Here is an 11,305-nt window from a genome sequence, read left to right on the forward strand (position 1 = left end):
CCCCCCCCCCCTTCTCAGTGACGAGCTCACGGTGTCTGTTTTGCAGGTCGAGAAGAATAACCATCTTTGCCGGACCTAACCCTCGTGGGAAACATCTACTTAACCCCCAGATTATCCATAATCTGCCGGGGTCATTTAGTGTTTCTTCAGTGTAGTTTGTCGTCTGTTCTTGGTTGTTAAAAAAACATAACAAAGGCATGTTCTTCAAGAAGTGGGTTAATTTGGATTAAAATAATTGTATATGAGCTCATTCAGGTAAACTCAAATGGGGTGATTCAGGTGTAGTGCCGAAATTATACATCTAGTCAATATAGGTTTACCTAAATTACACAAAACAGGTTAGTTCATGTCTACTTTTTCCTCTTTCTTAAACGACTCGTTCATTTTGATCAAAAACTTGATTTGAGTTAAACAAAATTGGTACATTTTTAAAACTTGTCAGGCCTGAATAAATTCGGTTCATAGCCCATCCGACCCTTAAAAGGCTTAATCAGAGTTGCCAAATTTTGTTTTTACAAGGTGAAAAGATTACTAAGAGGATATCTGATAATTCCCTAAACTAACATTAAACCGAAAATGAAACAAAAAGGAGACATTAATTACAAATAATGGTTTTCTTACATGATCCTATATAACTGAAAACCACAATAATATACATTTCAACTGCTTAAGTTAAAACCAAAACCATCAAGTTCTATCAGAACATGTTCAATTCCGTAAGATCATCCATTGGTATCTCAAGCCCTGCTGAAAAATCGTCTTGCAATTCCTCATCATCAAAATTCAGCAAAGAACTCAAATCTTGAGGACCCCCTACCCCTAATTCTTCAATCGGGTCCAAATCATGAAGCGGGTCAACATCTCTATTATGATTAGGCCCGTTTAGTGAAGGCTGTACAGGGTGTAGTGATCTTGCAGATTGGTTACCACACCCATTCCCAGATGTCGGTATTCGACCAGTAGGGTGGACTTTTATTTTCCTCTCACCCTGGTATGCTGTGCTAACATCATCGAATAACTCAACTTCCTGTGGGGCAAAAAGGATATCACGAAGCAGGGCCACGTTAAAGCAGCTGACACCTGATTTCGCAAACTTACGACACCTGGCAAGTGCTCTTCTTCCAAATGCCATTGCAATATGCTTTGGGATCTTTAGAGTCCCACTTCTAGAAGGCCCTCTAGTAGCCTGCAACAAAATCATTCAATTATGTAACACTTTAATAATATCTTCGTCTTAATCAAACTTTAGATCATTATATTAACAGTTTTGGATTCAAATTGCAAACAAAGGGTTAGAACTTACCAGAAATTTTCTGTAAGCTATCTCCACCAATTTATCAAATGCAAGCTGTTCAAGATCCCTGCATAATCAGATGATGTGTGAGTTAGAATACAAATAACGAAAGTGGGTTAAGTTTACCAAAAGATATCCGTGTATAAAGTTCTTACCGTGCTACAAAGCTGCCACCTATACTCTTACAAATTTGCTCCAAATATGCCTTCTTTTTATAATTCTATTTAACAAATGAAAATACTGAGTATATGAAAAGTTTATGACTTGGGAAAAAACAGATGCTAAAATGCAAATTGGCAATTTCTTGCAGCCATATAACCTGTTGTCGAAGTCTTGTCTTTAGCTCTTTAATTTCTTGCTTAATTGTTTCATCTTCTTTGTCATCCAACTTTGGCTGTCATTCAGATAAGGAACAAAAGTTAAACCCGTTCAAAAGTAGATGTCACAAAACGGGTGTGTCGGTAATTATTATATGTGGCTTGTTCCCCTTCATTTGATTTAAAATAATTAATGTGTCATATATGTTTACAAAAGTTATATGTTTAAGTAATGATCTAATTTGTGGAATATAATGATTTATGATGTTTTTATACTTCTATAAATTAAAATACGCTTTTGAGTGACTTTTGACCCATTTGGCCCATTTCTTCCAAGCTAACTTTTTACATGTTTAAGCCAGTAGTGCTCAAAGCATAGCCCGAATCAACCCATTCAAAGGTATAATGATTAAAATTGCCACCTCTACCTGAAAGTAGGGGTGTAAACGAACCAAGCCAACCCAAGCTTGATTAGGATCAATTCGGTTCATTTAACTTACGAGAGCTCAGGCTCGAGTTCGGCTCATTTAGGGCTCTATTTCTAAAGCCCAAGCTCGACTCGTGATTAGATTCAAGTTTTTGGCGAACCGATCTCAAGCAGCTCACGAGCGGCTCTTTTACAGCCTTACTTGAAACTAATTACTTTTTTGAGCTCCACTGTATTTATATATTAAAGAATATGAGCTTGAGCATACCACTAACTCAGGATATAGACCAATGCTGTGAAGCTCTAAAAGAACTTTGTCATCTAGACACATTTGCCCATACTGATTATCAAATGAAGGAATGCCGAAACCTTCCATTTGTATCACTTGTGATCGGTTGACCAAATTCTTTGAGATTCCAGTTAATGCCACATCATCACACGGAGAATCATTAATAGCAATGCTTCTAAAAGAGTCGGTACATCCATTGCTAGAAAAAGACATCTTCACTGAATGAATACTTTGAAACACGGTATCATGTTCAACTTCCCTCCTAGCCCTCTTTCTAGGTTCACTGAAATCATCAAGGTGAAATCTATCATAAGTTGAATCACAAAAGGCATCTTGAAGTGGTATAATTTGGGTATTTTCTTCTTCAAGTTCATTAATTGTGTCTTCTATAACGAGTGCTGATAATACTCTCTGGAATAATGGAATGAATTCTCTAGGTGTTTTATCTGAATCAAGTCTTCCAGAAAAAGACTCACTTCCTTGATGTTTCACATGCATGTTTCTTTCTCCAGAACAATTTGTATTGTATATAGAGACTTCATGCGTGAAGTTCATCTATGTAAACAAAAATATAACAAGTTCATCAGATGCCCAAAATGCCCCTAAACACTAAGAAAACATCTGGATTTAAAGAAGTACCATGACATTGCTTGCACGACCATGAAACTGAGAAAAGTTTTCCTGAATATCAGGCTCCTTTAGCTGCTTCAAAAACATCAAAAGTGATTTAAAAGTTAAAAAACAAGTATGGATATTGAGTGTATCTAAAATGAGACCATTTACATGCAAAATAAATTTAACACATTGTTAAAAGAGTTCCCACCTGTGTGGATAAGTAGACTTTGTCTTTTGAGCTCACAGGAGCAAATATTGGTTCCATTCGTTTCCAGAAATTGCTAGAACATGCTAGATCTACAAAAGCATTCAAAATACAATGTAAAGGGGACTAAAATGCAACAATATTTTGCACCTAAAATGAAAAGAAAAAAAAAGTAATTATGTCTTACAGCTAGCATTACGAGCATGATTTACAGCTGCCATTAGTTCTTCACGGTCATCAGATTTCCCTGCAAAATAATAATAATAATAATAATTAAACTAATAATAATAATAACAATAATAACAAATATAAAAAAAATATTCACATTTTATGGAAAATATTATTTTCTAATATTTGAGAACATTTATACCTGTACAATCAGAACCACCATTTTGCTTATGGCCAAGACCTGAAACACCCTTGCGGTCTGAAAGCTTTTTCAAAGGACGCCCTGACTTACTGGCAAAAAAATCATCATTTCGTGAGTAAAATGAAAAAAATCAACTAAAAACCTACATGTATTTTCAAATAAACAAAATCACACCTTCCGTTCTTCTCACAACCAGTCTTATTACGTATAATTGGGTTAACTAGGAGTGTGTTATCCAACTTGACCCCGGTTATTGTAGAGCTAGCCCTTGCAGTTAAGGGTCTCTTCACATCCTTACCATTTTCTTCTATAATAATAGATTTGGCCTTCATTTCTACTGCTAAAGAAGGTCCAACATTTTGACCATGACTTTGACCACCAATAGATTCTTCACTTTCATTCAACCGATGTGGGGATTGAACCGGCTCTTGTTTAGGTTTTAACTTTTCAGAAATAAGAGTGTCATTGGTCCCATCAGAGGCTAATTTGACACTAACAGTAACATCAGAGAGTGAACAGCTGTCAGATGATAACGGCTTTTCTTCTTTACTTGAGAAAGGTGGCACCAGATTTGATCTCCTAGTTCGAGACATCTTTGGTGGTCTCTGTCCAGCCCACTGGGCCATACCAGGAGAAGGCGGGCCTGAGGGCGTAGCCCGTTTGCGATTCATAGCTCCGCCGGGCACGTTCTCCCAGCTTTCTGGAGTTCCGGTTAAACAAGGTGTACTTGGTGATGAGCTGGCTGCCACCATGGCACCGCTACGCGTGATTCTTGAAGCCTTACTTTTTGTCACTAAATTCCCATTGGGAATGGTATCATCATCACAAGTATTTAACCTGAAAATAGAATATAATGTAGACAGAGAAATGAAATGCATGATTAATTGATTACGTAACACATGTATTACAAGTAAGCACGTACTTATTGTTTCCTTTTGTAAGAATCTTTTCCATATTTGACCCACTACTGGTGGGCCCCTTGAGTTCATTTCTGGGGGACACACAGGCACCAGAACTATCAGGCAAAGAAGGCCCTTCTAACTTGTTATTCATCTTGTGAGTGGTACCAGTACCATTAGAAGCCCCTAATCTGCAATGTAACCTAACTACTCATTATGAACCCATTGTATAATGTAACCACATATTGTTGCCTAATTAGCAGATAGGTTACCTGTAAGAATGTGTGTCATTTGATTGCAACACAGGTTCACTGGCAGCCTTCTTTTGAGCGGTTCTTTTCTCTCCATTACTATCCATAGATCTTGTAGAAACCGGGCCTACTGAACGTTTTCTTTTCATCTTCTTATCCCACCCTTCACCACCAGCAGGAAACTTAGGAATCTTTTCTTCTAAATTATCAGATTCTCCATCATTTTCCTTGAGTAAATCTCGATCTTTAGTCATCACCACAGGCTGCCTTCTTAAACCATTACTCCGGCATTCCGCCTAATATAGATTTGGATATAAAATATATAAAGAGGTTTGTAGTCTTTTAAATTCTAAGTGTGCATAATAAATTAACCACCAAAAGCGGTTGTATGTTACATAGGTGCTTTTGTAGTTTTATAAACAAAAAAAAAAGTTGCAAAATTAGAAGCAAACCCTTGTTTCTGCAACAGAAGTACGAACACGCTTGTTCAAAAGAACACTCTTAGGACGATCTTCCACTCTTTGATTTACAACCTTCAAGTTTAAAGCATTTGATTTATCATTAGCCATAAATTCATTCCTCTGTGTTTTCTTCGAGAGTACACCTTCACAATATTTATCCAACTTATTCAAGTGCTCATCCAATTGGCTTACTCTACCCCTGTTAAAAAGTTGCACCATGAAAAAATAAACATTTAAACATATGGACATATTTGCAACGTACCAATTCAGCCTTCTATTTGTGAAAGTAACAAAGCATACCTAGCTGTGTTACACGTATCCACAACACTCGATCTCAAATGCTTTAAATCTTCCGCAGCAGCAGCCCCCGAAGAAATCTCTTCAGATGTGCTTCCAACAATAATCCCCATGACCCTTTTTAACTCCTCCGACCTATCAGTTCCCAAGTCACCAATCTGAATCGTCTCAAACGACAAACACTGAGACAATGTCGGTAAACTACCCGATGCTGCTACTAATGCGCTAGCTCCACTTCTTGTGACGACAAACCCCGAACTGAACGTTCTCTCTGACCTATCGAGATTGGGCCCCCTCTTTCCATTTAAATAAGGTGGCTCAGAAGAACTAGCCATAACTTAAAACACTGCCCGTACTCGCGTCATCCGACCGTAAACCGTTTATTCTGAATGAATTACAAGTCACGTTCAAATAAGTTCATAAATTCCGGTCAAAAAGTCAACCATCTACTTGATCATATACTAAGAACTTATAACAGCATACTAATTACAGCCACATGTTCAAAACATAACAGAAACTAACTACATTTTGTAATTGAAGTACTCGCGCCATCCGACTGTATATTCCGAATGAATTAGATAAGTATCATGAATTCCGGTCAAAAAGTCAACGCTCTAATTGAATCATTTCATACATGAAGAAGCTATAACAGCATACTAATTACAGTCACGTGTGCAAAACCTAACGGAAACTAACTGCATTGTGTAGCTGAATTTATAAAAAAACAGAAATGAAATTGATGATTATGTGCCCTAGGTTTTGCTGGAGCTAAATTGAGCTAAATTCGGGGGATTAAATGCACAATTAAGTTGGGGAAATGATACCTGAGACTGTGATAATGGCGGTGAAGATCGGCCGGAAAATTCGGTGGCTGCCGGTGGTGGTTGTGGTGGACTCCGTGTCTCCCGCGGTGTGGATGTTTTGCCGTTGGTCTCTCTGTGTGATCTCTTTGCGTTCAGAAGTCGGCTGGGCCGAGTTTTTACATTCCCGGGGAACGGGCCTCCATTGGGCTTATGTTAAAAGTTGCCTCCAAACAGCCAGAGCCCAGAGCTAGGAATAGAATATGATGTGTATCGTACCCGTACTTATACTCGTATTTGTATCCGTATATGTATCCGAAAGTACCCGTACCCAAATTTTATGTTATGGGTACCGGTACGAGTACGGGTACTTTAGGTACGGTACCCGTTTGGTATCACTATTTTCTTTTTTTTAAATATATTTCCGCTAAACTTGGTATTGATACCGGTACAGTACCGACAATCAGTTATCTATAATACCAAAACCGTAATACCACAACCAAAACATAATACTCAAACTATAAATGAAAAAATCAACCGTAGTATAATATCCATTCACTGTGGTTGTTACTAGTTATTTATATCACCGATATATCAGTAATATATCGGTTATCGATCCATTGGCGAAATATCAGTCAGAGTATCGGTACCGATATATCAACAATATTGACCGATATCAGTGTTTTATGTCTTAATTATCAACTTTTAGTGTTCAATGTTAGTGTTTCAAGTCTTAATAAATTCTTACTTGCTACAATTGTTAGTGTTTTGCAATTTGCAAAATGTTAATATGTTAATGGTATGAGACTATGCTGAATCATTAGTGTTATATTGCTATATATATAACACATATATATATATATATATGAATTTTACATGATATTATAATTAATGACATCCCACCGATATCTCATTGCAAACCGATATCTCAGACCGATATCCGATATTTTTTCGCATTAAGTACTTAGCTAGTTATTGATTGGAGGAGGAGGAGTTTTGAAAATCCTAATAAAAACCTCTACATATTCCTAACGGGTACCGAGTACCCGTAATACACGAACTTGTATCCGTACCTATACCCGAAAGTACCAGTACCTAAAATCAGTAAATTTGGGTACCCGTACTGAATAGACGAGTACGAGTACATGTAAAGGTATGTGTACATAATGGGTACGGGTATTCGGGGGGGGGGGGGGGATTTCATCCCTAGCCAGAGCGTTTTGACTTTTGAGTACCGGCCTTTAGAAGGCTGGTCCGTTGGTATTTCAAAACATTTGTATTTTTCGTAGGTTATTCAACTGGTTTAAAGCAAAATATGTACTTTAAAATATGTGTACTTTTATTTATAAATTATGTGTTATTTATAACTATATGGGATGTTATTTCTTAAATTTTGTGTTTTATTATTAAAAAAATTAATTAATAAAAGACAAGATCTTATAAAAAAAATTCTAATAAAAGTTAGTTAAAAAATAAATTTGTTGATGATGTGTGACAAAAGTTGCCCTTCTCCTTATACGATCTGCATAGACTTGTATAGGTGATGCATGGTGTTCGCTCCGTTGCCTTGCCTAGCGTCCAAATATCGTGTAGCTTCTTTTATTTGCAACAATTACATGATCGTTAAGAACCTTTATTATTTGGCGCTGGTGACAATTGACAAACAAGCTGGTCATTTTTTAGTAAATGGCCAAAGATTCAAATAATAAAAAACTATGGTGGCCAAAGTATAAAAAATCAAACTAGTCTAACAAGTTGTCTTGCTACTCATAATAGGTGGCATCTTGATCCAAAGGGTCAGTTTGGGCTGCTTTGAAAAATTATATGAGTCGGTTTGGTATAAAATGGGTTTTGAAATGGAACAGGTTTAATTCAAGTTTTGGCTTGGATCAGGTTTCATGTCGACACGAGTTTCACCCAGGATGGGTTGAGTTTCGATTTCTTTTATTTCTTTTATTTCTTTTTGATCAATTTTGGATTCTTTTAGGTTTTATGCTTCGTTTGGGTCGGTTTTTCAGCTTTTTTAGTTTCATTTATATTCGGTTTTAGTTTTTTAGTTTCGTTTTGATCGATTTTTTAGGTTTCGAATGGTTCGGTTTCGTATTTTAAATTAAAAAATGGAAAAAATAAATAAACAAATAAATAAGTCGCGTGCTTATTATTCTGTAACTTGAAAGAGTGCAAATAACTGAATTTGTTCTGAAAATGTTATATCAACCCTTTATTTAATCCATATTGACAAACTCACCCTAGAACTATTTACTTTATACCTTTCAAAACTGAATCACCAGCTTTTGACAACACATAACATATTTTAGTTTCCAGATTTTATCAAATGACTGGGTGACATTGCTGACATAACTAGCATACTTTTAGATTTTAATTATTTTTTAAAAGTTGCTAAAATTCATAGCCTTGGTATAACCTCGTTTGATTATGATATGAAAAAATGTCTTGTTTCGTTTCAACGTGAACCTTTTTGACGCGTTAGGCCGTTATCTAAGCCCAGTTTACCACAATCAATAACTTTAAAAACTAAAACATCAATCACTTCTTAAAATCCATGCAAATTACAATATTCGGCCAAACAACATTATTATAATGTCTTATTTTACGACGATAAACAACTTGATAACTTATTAAACGAAACACATCTAGTGCTTTTTCTTTGCACCGGCCTTGCTGGAATTCGCTTCATTCTGGGAACTGGGACCAAGGTAGAGCTGGAGGTCAAGTCCCGGCTCGGGTTCCTTAACACAATCTGGAGCAACAACTTTCTGTTTGGACTCATTGGCCCGAGCCTGCTTCTCCTCGAACTCTTGAGCAATCCTCCTTAGCCTCTCGTTTTCCTGAATTATACGGCAGATCTGGAGATACAAGTCTAAGTTGCGGTTTTCCATCTCCACAATTTCGTCCCTGCTTGGAATAGCTGAGTGCTTGTTAGCTCTGCGGTTACTCATGCTTGTAAGCTTTTAGTGATGGTGTTGGTGTGGTGTGTTCATTGTGGAGATTGGTTGTTTATATAGACATGATAAAGTTATTAGTTAAGGGATAAAATAAAAGCATGAAGCTAACGTCACATGAAAGTTGAAACACTGGCCAGCAAGTCTATATGTGGAAAGGTATTATGCTTGCGGGTGTAAACGAACCAAGCTGCTTATGAAGTAATGAGCGTGGCTTGCTAAAAGTTGAAATTGAGTTGAGTTCAAATGAGTTTGAACCCGATCAATCTCAAGCCTGAATATTAGTCTATGTAGCTATATTTAGATTTTAGACAGTGACGGAATCAAAACTTTTCTAACCGTATGATTGTTGTAACAAATTTATTAGGGACAATTTAGGATTTTAAACAATAAGGAGGCATGAGTTGGATACACTTATAAATTTAAAATTTGGCATTTCATAGTGTCAATGCTACCCCAAACCTAGGGATGGCAATTGGACGAGTATGGGACAAGTATTGGTAATTCCTATTTCTCTACTCGAGGGTAAAATCGTGTCCCATACTCGACCTAATACACGTTGGTATTGTCAGGTAATTACCCGTTGAATATCGGGCATACCGGCAGATATCGGGTAGTTTGTTAGAATATACCCGTCATGATTTTCATGTGAACTTTGCGTGTTTGTTACGATCGATGATGGAAGAAAAGCAAATCTATGCGGCTTCTTTTGAAACGTGTGTTTCCGAAGATGCCACGTTCTTTGTTCGAAAAAAACTCATAATTGCATATACTAGATCATTATGTAGTTTCTTTAACGTAATTTAATCATGACTTAAAAACGAGTAATGAATACGAGGGGAGTAAAAATTCATGTCAATAAACATGCCTATAATACAAGTTAGTGACCTTTTGGTGCATCATTTAGAATGTTAAAACTACAAGATAGCAACTATGTTAGATTCTTATATTAACTAGAAAATTTAGCTGATTAGAGAGGTCATGGCACTGAGGATCCTCTCTAGTTCCGTGAAGAGCAAGAGAACTTTGCGTGTTTGTTATGAACTTATGATTAGTGACGCAAAAAGGTAAAAAAGGAAAAAAACTTATCAAAGTGACGCTCTTTTGTTCTTTGTTCGGTAAATTCATTATTGCATACACTAGATTATTATGTGATTGATTCATGCATTGCAGTTTCTTCAACGTAATATATTCATGATCTGAAAACGAGAATTGAATGTCAAGGGAGTAACAAGATTCGTGTCGAATAATGCATACTAACTTTTTGGTGCTTTTAAAGAAATAATCATTTAGGATGTTAAGTACAAGAAACAATGACATTGACTATATCTGTTAATTGGAAGTTTTGGTCGGCTTGAGGTTAATAATCCCGCAGACCCCCTGGTTTCATATAGGGTAAGAGACTAAGATTTGAACGTTGCGTGCTTATTATGATCAGTGATGCAATAAAGGCAAATCTAAGCGGCATCTTTTAGAGCATTCATTTCTTAAGATGGCATGTTCCCTTTGTTTAGTAAAATTCAATAATGCATATGATTGATTATTATTCGATCAGTTATCTAATGCATTGTAGCTTCTTCAATGTAACATACTCATATGAATTTAAAGGGACTAACAAGACCTGTGTTGATTACCAAAGATCATGCACATGATACAAGTTAACGACTTTCGGTGCTTTAAAGTTTAAAGAAAGCATCATTTAGGATATCATTGGAAAAGTTGGCTGGCCACATAGTTAATGATCCGGTACAACCCCTCTAGTTTTATATTTAACGGAAAGGTCTGAACTTTTCGTGTTTGTTATGATCGGTGATGCAAGAAAAGCAACCTAAGTAGCATCTTTTGGAACTTGCTTTACCTAAGGTATATAGAATTCATCATCGCATATACTGGATTTTGATGTGACCAATAATTTCATCACTCGAAAATGAGAAATGGATGCTAGGGGAGTAACTAGATTCGTGTCGATTACCATACAAGTTAACGAGTTTTTTTTTTAATATATATATTTTTATACTTTTAAGGTAAGCGTCATTTCACTTAAGTAACCAGACATGGCATTTGATCAGTGAGAATCAATAGGGGTTGAGAATATTGTGTCTAAGTGTCAACATGGT

General features: G+C 36.4%; 2 protein-coding genes across 2 annotated transcripts; both read right to left on the minus strand.

The window, feature by feature from the left end:
- Window positions 1–577: 577 nt before the first annotated feature.
- Window positions 578–2,795, minus strand: LOC143556820 (uncharacterized). The gene is made up of 5 exons (XM_077046056.1): window positions 2,307–2,795; window positions 1,614–1,688; window positions 1,450–1,514; window positions 1,304–1,361; window positions 578–1,186 (listed from the first exon to the last, which is right to left on the minus strand). Exons 1-5 carry the CDS (start codon window positions 2,538–2,540, stop codon window positions 698–700), a joined length of 921 nt encoding a protein of 306 aa, XP_076902171.1. The 5' UTR covers window positions 2,541–2,795; the 3' UTR covers window positions 578–697.
- LOC143556819 (uncharacterized) lies at window positions 2,432–6,413 on the minus strand. The gene is made up of 12 exons (XM_077046055.1): window positions 6,250–6,413; window positions 5,429–5,810; window positions 5,120–5,327; window positions 4,689–4,963; window positions 4,440–4,607; window positions 3,692–4,354; window positions 3,518–3,606; window positions 3,335–3,394; window positions 3,151–3,239; window positions 2,967–3,029; window positions 2,804–2,882; window positions 2,432–2,610 (listed from the first exon to the last, which is right to left on the minus strand). The coding sequence occupies exons 2-12, from the start codon at window positions 5,758–5,760 to the stop codon at window positions 2,543–2,545; spliced, it is 2,094 nt and encodes a 697-aa protein (XP_076902170.1). The 5' UTR covers window positions 5,761–5,810; window positions 6,250–6,413; the 3' UTR covers window positions 2,432–2,542.
- Between the last annotated feature and the right edge of the window lie 4,892 nt (window positions 6,414–11,305).

Source organism: Bidens hawaiensis, unplaced genomic scaffold (assembly GCF_021521415.1).
Source record: "Bidens hawaiensis isolate Kalapana, Puna unplaced genomic scaffold, B.hawaiensis_p1.1 tig00018745_1, whole genome shotgun sequence".
Classification (NCBI taxonomy): Eukaryota; Viridiplantae; Streptophyta; class Magnoliopsida; order Asterales; family Asteraceae; genus Bidens; species Bidens hawaiensis.

Bases quoted from the DNA above. Each gene is read 5' to 3' on its own strand.
- LOC143556820 (XM_077046056.1), bottom strand. From the start codon at position 2,540: ATGTCTTTTTCTAGCAATGGATGTACCGACTCTTTTAGAAGCATTGCT. The intron at 1,515-1,613 runs GTTATATGGCTG...TTTGTTAAATAG, and splicing joins AGACAAGACTTCGACAACAG to AATTATAAAAAGAAGGCATA. The intron at 1,187-1,303 runs GTAAGTTCTAAC...ATTTTGTTGCAG, and splicing joins TAGCTTACAGAAAATTTCTG to GCTACTAGAGGGCCTTCTAG.
- LOC143556819 (XM_077046055.1), bottom strand. From the start codon at position 5,760: ATGGCTAGTTCTTCTGAGCCACCTTATTTAAATGGAAAGAGGGGGCCC. The intron at 3,607-3,691 runs GTGTGATTTTGT...TTTTTTTGCCAG, and splicing joins GGTTGTGAGAAGAACGGAAG to TAAGTCAGGGCGTCCTTTGA. The intron at 3,240-3,334 runs GTAAGACATAAT...ATGCTTTTGTAG, and splicing joins TCATGCTCGTAATGCTAGCT to ATCTAGCATGTTCTAGCAAT.